Below are 6,911 nucleotides of genomic sequence, written 5' to 3'. Positions count from 1 at the left end.
CCAGCATCTGCAGTTCCTACTATCTCTCCCACAGAGAGCTGCCAGCTGGCTGGAATTCTGTTCCTGATCTGGCTTGTACTGAGCCAGATTGAGAGGTTCAACGACAGAAGTCATGGACTGACATGCCCACCTACTTGGGGAAGGTGTGTAAAAGAAGGGATTAGGAAGGTGGAAGAGTCAGAGTCAGGGTCAGGGTTAGGGTCAGGGTCAGGCTGGGACTGACAGAAGGTGGATCAATCACAGCTTGTGAATACTCCTGGTGCAATGGTCAGTTACCTGAATTTCAGCCTCACATTCCTTAACGTCATCTTCAACGTTGATCTCCATCGAAGGGAGACGGGGAGCTAGGACAGAGAGCAAGAGTCAATTTCTCAGTGCACTCACTTGCTGTTTCGAACCCTGCCGCCTGTACCATTGCTCTGATGGCTGGCTCCGACTAACTGAGCTGCCATTTTGCTCCCAAACTAGCACCATCGACTATTAAGACCCAAGCCTGATACCCTTCATTCCAACCCTGCCCACTGACTTATGGGTTTTACTTCAGTGTGTGGTGCCTGATCTCTGAACCACCTCCACGTCCAAAATGAGAATCTGGTGACTTACTGACGGAGTTTGAAATGAGGCCAAACCTGATTCCAACAACTCATGGATCCCTTTCAGCAATCGTTCAGCCCCTTGGCAATCTGTTATTCCCAGATCCCCACGCCCTGTCATCAGCTCTGAATCTACTACTCTTGCGCACCAATCACGCTCTTGTTCAGATGCTCAATCTGTTCACGCAGGGCTGTCAGATGCTCCGGTTGTTTCTGGAGGTTGATCCTCTCAATCTGCTGGGCAATATTTAACTTCACCGTCTCCACCCTTAGCAGCTTCCAAATGACAACATCTTTCTGACACAGCGTCTTGATCTGTTAAAAGTAAATTCACCAAACATGTCACTCATCAACTCAAAGTGCTTTCCACTGTAAGCAAATACTCTCTAAGCAAACACCCCCAGGACAGGGACAGCACAGGGCTGAATCAGAGTTAAGCTACTCTTCTAACTGAAAGTAAAGGTCTCTCTACACTCCCCATCAAACACTCCCAGAACAGATACAGCATGGGGTTAGATACTGAGTGGAGCTTCCTCTACACAGTTCCTGTCAAATACTCCAGGGACAAGGACAGGGACAGCATAGGGTTAGATACAGAGTAAAGCTACCTCTACACTGTGCTAGGCTGCAAAGTAGCAAGGGGCAAGGTAAGTGATAGTGTTTAAGGTAGGTTGGGAATAGATGGAGAAATCAGGCCTGTTGGGGGGAATGTGGGTGTCAGGGTTGTGGTGGGGTTGGTGGATATGAATTGGGGAAGGGAGCGAGTGTTTCCAGGTATGGGAAAATAGGCATTGGGTGCAGAACAGCAAAGGGAGGAGCTCATCCTGGGACACAGGGGTGAAGGACGATCGGTTCCACTGGGTGTGGTATGGGGGAAGTGAGAGGGTGATGTTAGGTACTAGGGGTGTCAGGTCAGGATCTGAGTGAAGTGTAGTTGGGAGTGTGAGGTAAATTCGGGACAGTTGAGTTGTTACTCAGGAGAACTTTAGGAAAGTTAGACTTTTAGTCTAAACTAATCATGTACTGAGAATTTGAAGGATTCTTATGAAGTTAAAAGCAGGTTTGCAGAGGGTTCCAGGCGTAGGGGAATTGCTGAGCAGAATAATCTATTTCCCATGCAATCCTTTGCTATCTGTTGTGACGGGGATTCTGCAAGGTCTCTATGCATAACTCCCATGTACACTGGAATAATGTATGTCAGGCCAATGGAAATCCTATGATTGTTTGGGAAAGGGGACCAAAGGATTTTTGAGAAAATGGACATTTTAAGCAAGACAGGAAAAGGCCATTCAGTTTCTCATACCTGCTCCACCATGCAATATGATCTTGGCCATTCTGAAATAAGAAGAGAATGCTGGAGAAACTCAGAAAATCTGGCAGCATCTGTGGATTGAAGGAAGAGTTAGCGTTTCAAGTCCAGTGAGACACTATATCAAACTTGAAGTTAACTCTGTTTCTCTCCACAGATGCTGTCAGACCTGCTGAGTTGCTCTAGCACTTGCTGTTTTTGTATCAGGTATAGCATCTGCAGTACCTGTACTTTGTTTTATGTGCTCATCCCCTTGTGATCTCAACTCCACTTTCTTGATTCTCTTATAAATCAAAAGTCTGATTGTCTATCTCTGCCCCAAGTACAATGAGCCAGCCTCCACTGCTCTCTGGGGAAGGGAGGTTCACAAGACCAATGACCTGCAGAGAAGAAATTCCTCTTCTCAGTCTTTAACGGAGATCTCTTACCTTGACAGTGGCCCTAGGTTTAGACTCTCCCACGAGGGGAAACATCACTCAACACTTACCCTGCCAACCCCCTCGGCATCTCACTTTTCAGTAAGATCACCTGTCATTCTTCCAATTTCTAATAGGTATAGCTTCAACCATTCCTCATAAGCAAACCCCCTTCATCCAGGAATCAGCCTCGTGAACCTTCCCTGAACTGTTTCCAATATATCCCCTACGTCTGGTCACACCAAAACCTTGTACAGTTGTCATTAGTCTTCCCTACTTAAAGGCCAAAATATAGATAGGCCATTCAGCCCATCAAGTTCTTGAGAGGCCAATGTCTGACACACACAATTTGATTGTACTGTATTTTGGGAGAGGCAATGGCCTAGTGGTATTATCACTAGACTATTAGTCTAGAAAGTCAGCTAATGGCAAATGGTTGAATTTGAATTCAATAAAGAACATAGAACTAGGTCTACCGATGACCATGAAACCATTGTCAATTATTGGAAAACGCCATCCAGTTCACTAATGTTCTTTAGGGAAGGAAATCTGTTATCCTTATCTGGTCTGGCCCACATGTGATTCCAGACTCACAGCAACATGACTGACTGCTAACTGTCCCCTGGGTGATTAGGATGGGCAATAAATGCTGAACTAACCAGAGACACCCATATCCCATGAGTGAATTTTTAAAAATTGTTCAGTGAGTTCTACTGGGTGTAAGATGTAAAAGTGTCTTCAGAGTTTTTACCTGTTGTTTGATTTTTGGCAGCATCCCTTCATTGACTTCACTGCTCCCCCCTAGCCTCTGCAGCGCTAACCTCACATCTCTAGGAGATAAAATTACACAGCAGTCAGTATCTGTGACAATCCAACTGAAGGAGTGCACTGCTTTGCTAAGCTGACTAACAAAATGTAGTAGTGGGCAGCACTCCCATACGGGCAGAGAGTTATTACCAACACTTAACTGATTGAATGTTTTGTAGGAATAGTACAAAGAGGAATATGCATAAGAACAACCACCACTTTAGACTCTCATTAACAGGTACAAACGGCCTCTTTCTACACTCTAGGGGTTCTATGATTCTTCTCAGATTCTATGACTCAAGAAGTTGTGGTGCTGAAGGAAATGATTACCCTCACCTTCATTCAAACCTGACTCAGGAACCACAGCCAATCTCAAATAGGTGGGGAGGATGGTACAGTTGAAAATGTCGATCACTGCAATCAGGTCAAGCAGGATGAGGTAGAATAGTTTACCTTCATCACAGCCTCACAGAATGCCACTCTCTTCATACTGTAGCCGGGGCAGGGACCTGATTGGAGGCATTCAAACATGGAGTCCCTGTAAAAACAGCGAAGCTTTTCACTGCACTCCTGCTACAGCAAGTATGTAGTACATCAGGCTGAGGATACAAGAGTTTGAAAACAGGTACCAACAGAATCAAAAACAGCTCCTTCCCCACTGTTATCAGACTTATGAACGGACTTCTCATATATTAGAGTTGATCTTTCTCTGCACCTTCTCTGCAGCTCCAAGACTATATTCTGCATTCTGTTCCATTACCCTGATGTACTTATATAGGGCATGATTTCTTGGATAGCAAGCAAAACAATATTTTTCACTGTATCTCGGTACGTGACAATAATAAATCAAATCAAATCCTTCTTATGATAGGGACAAGTCTCACAAACATGAGCCCACTCCACACATGGACAATACCCTCTACCAACCAGATAGGCAATGACCCCTACACAGACACACACAAGCACGGACTCTGTCACATGCATAGGCCCTACACACAGGTACACATCCACCCACGCACACGTACAAACAGACAAACCCTCCCATGTGTACATCAACTCTCACCCAGTCATCCACTCACACCCCCAGCAATCCACAATGAAGACATCTAAAAAGAATAAAGTTAGTCTAAACAACTGGCACCAGAAACACCAAAACCACTCACTTTTATTTATCTGCAAAGTCAACTGCAGACTGGTGTCAAAATTGACAGTGTATTCCCACAGGATAGTCCAGTAACAACCTGATAGTCTGCCATAAGCCATAATATCATAACTTTCAGCAAACATACCATCCCCTGGTATGGCTCATCCCAACAGAAGGGCAGAATCCCCAGAAGTGACAGTATAATGGTACACAGTCACGATGGCCCCAGGAGGTCTCATGGCATCAAGTCAAACATGCACAAGGAGATCACTTACCATTCCGTTCCCCACCCCCAGCCCCCATTCACCCTTCAGTGCTCTCCACCTTCAGTTCCACTTGGAGAGGCACCAAGGGTACAGAATGACATTTGAATAGGGGGAGAAGTAGAGGGGGGAATACTTCGAGACTTATTACTAGGAGGGGCTCACTGAGTTGCCCTACCTTGAAGGATACAGCTCCTGTAGTTAATGGTGAGAGAAACAAAACCTGAAGTGAAAACCAACAGCATTGAAAATTCTCAGCAGGTCAGGCAGCATTTCTGCAGCTCTGACAGCATTCAGGAAGATCAACTCCATCCAGGTCAAAGCAGCCCACTCAATTGGGCATCCACTTCCTCTTCCACCAATGCTCAGTAGCAGTAGTGTACACCATATACCCCAATGGTCTCCAACCTGTTTAAACACGTTTTTGAATTTAAGTCCAACCCAGGTCATAGCCCTAAGAAAATATAGAATGAACAGCTTATTTTTAGTGCTATGTAAGTATAGAACCAAGTATCTGTAATTATTCATTTTGTCCTTACTGAGTCTCAGTGTGAGACTGTGACTGCACATTATCCGCCAGTGCCTTGAAGTCTGGCTTATATTTTGAAACTGATAATGGTGTATAGTCCATCAACTGGGTATCTGTGAGGTGGGCGCAATACTTAGATTTGACTACCTCTATTTGGGAGAACGCTGTCTCGCAGAGGTAGATAGGGTCAAAGTAAGGTCTTGCTTTTAAAAAGCACAAAATGATAGATCTGTTTACAAGTCCCCAAAAATTCACTGGTCCCTGACCTGACACTCAGCTCAATAACATTTCACATAGTAATTATCTCCATACTGGTTTTGTCCAGATGTGCAGTATAACAGCATTTTATTTCAATATTTAGAAGACTGCAGACCCAGTTTCAACTTAAATGCATTCACAGCACAGATTTGACATGTTAAATCTCTGTCCTTTCCCTGAAGTTCATAGTTCAGCTCATTTAGTTTTTATGTTATATCTGTAAAGGAATCTGAAGTTGAGTGATCAGACATTGTCTGGCAGCTCATTGTAAACTCAAGGAATGAGGTATGCAAAGTGACATTTCAGGCATTAGATCTAAAATTCTACGCAGGATCTTGCCTTGACTTAACCACCTCTCATCATTGAGCAGGATTAGTTCATTGTAGACAGCATCAAATTTGTCATGCTGAAGGGCTTTCACTCAAATCAAGTTTACATTCATTAGAATAACTCAACTACACGAGAGAAGTCATATCCCTCCACCAGCCCCTCCACATCAGTAGCTCATGTACTAATGACAATGGCAGTGTATGTGGACCATGTTGAGCTCATCAGTGCGTGTATAGAGGTTTCCCATGATAGGGTCAGGGTCAGGGTTCTGCTGTGTTTGGTTGCTCAGTCATTGCTCTACGCATGCATTGTGGCCATATTACACTAAGGACAATCAGAACAAAAAGTAAAAGAGAAAACAAATACATATTTGTGTGGTGTAGAAATGCTAATAGTTGATCCACCTGGAATGTATCTATGCTGTATGCTTGATTTAACATAATAAACATTCACAGGGATCTAAATCTGGCATGCGTGCATACACAGGTAAATAAATTTCTGAAGAAGGGTCTAGGCCCGAAACGTCAGCCTTCCTGCTCCTCTGATGCTGCTTGGCCTGCTGTGTTCATCCAGCTCTATACCTTGTTATATTAAATAAACACACAGGTACACAAGCATACAGATGCATGAACATGCCAAAATGCACACAGGTACGTACCAACTGAAATACACTTGCAGCTGAATACAGAATTGAACATATGCAAGTACAAACACAGAGATATGCTTTCTATCTCCAGAGATGCTGTCATCCTGCTGAGTTTTCCCAGCAAATTTGTTTTTTGATGCAAATACACAAGTTGATGAATGGAACCATGCCTGGAGCATAATACAAGATGTGCTGTAACACTCAGAAAGGTGTAAGTTTTCCAAAAAATATGACACACCTCTGCGTTTTTACAATTTGACAAGCTGAGTTTGATTCCTGGGGTGGGAAAGCCTGTTTTAATCTTTGATAACAAGGTGTGGAACTGGATGAACACAGCAGGCCAGGCAGCATCAGAGGAGCAGGAAGGCTGACGTTTCGGGTCTGGACCCTTCTTCAGAAATGGGGGAGGGGAAGGGGGCTCTGAAATAAATAGAGGGGTGGGGGGAAGCGATGATGGAAGGTGGATAAAGGAGCAGATAGGTGGAGAGAAGACGGACAGGTCAAGGAGGTGGGGATGGAGCCAGCAAAGATGAGTGTAGGTAGGGAGTTGGGATGGGGGTTGGTCAGTTGAGGGAAGACGGACAAGTCAAGGAGGCGGGGATGAGGCTAGTAGGTA

General features: G+C 44.5%; 1 protein-coding gene across 1 annotated transcript in view; it reads right to left on the bottom strand.

Moving 5' to 3' along the window:
- The window catches only part of heatr4 (HEAT repeat containing 4), a 57,645-nt gene that overhangs the window by 2,851 nt on the left and 47,883 nt on the right, over nucleotides 1–6,911 (bottom strand). The window contains exons 14-16 of the mRNA XM_048599763.1: nucleotides 3,070–3,148; nucleotides 743–908; nucleotides 277–344 (exon numbers count right to left, since the gene is read on the bottom strand). Of these exons, the coding sequence (XP_048455720.1) occupies nucleotides 277–344; nucleotides 743–908; nucleotides 3,070–3,148 (313 nt within the window). The remainder of the gene's footprint in view (nucleotides 1–276; nucleotides 345–742; nucleotides 909–3,069; nucleotides 3,149–6,911) is intronic.

The sequence above is a fragment of the Rhincodon typus genome, chromosome 8, assembly GCF_021869965.1.
Source record: "Rhincodon typus isolate 14 chromosome 8, sRhiTyp1.1, whole genome shotgun sequence".
Lineage (NCBI taxonomy): Eukaryota > Metazoa > Chordata > Chondrichthyes > Orectolobiformes > Rhincodontidae > Rhincodon > Rhincodon typus.
Note: the sequence above shows the minus strand (reverse complement) of the source record. Positions and strands in the feature narration are given on the sequence as shown.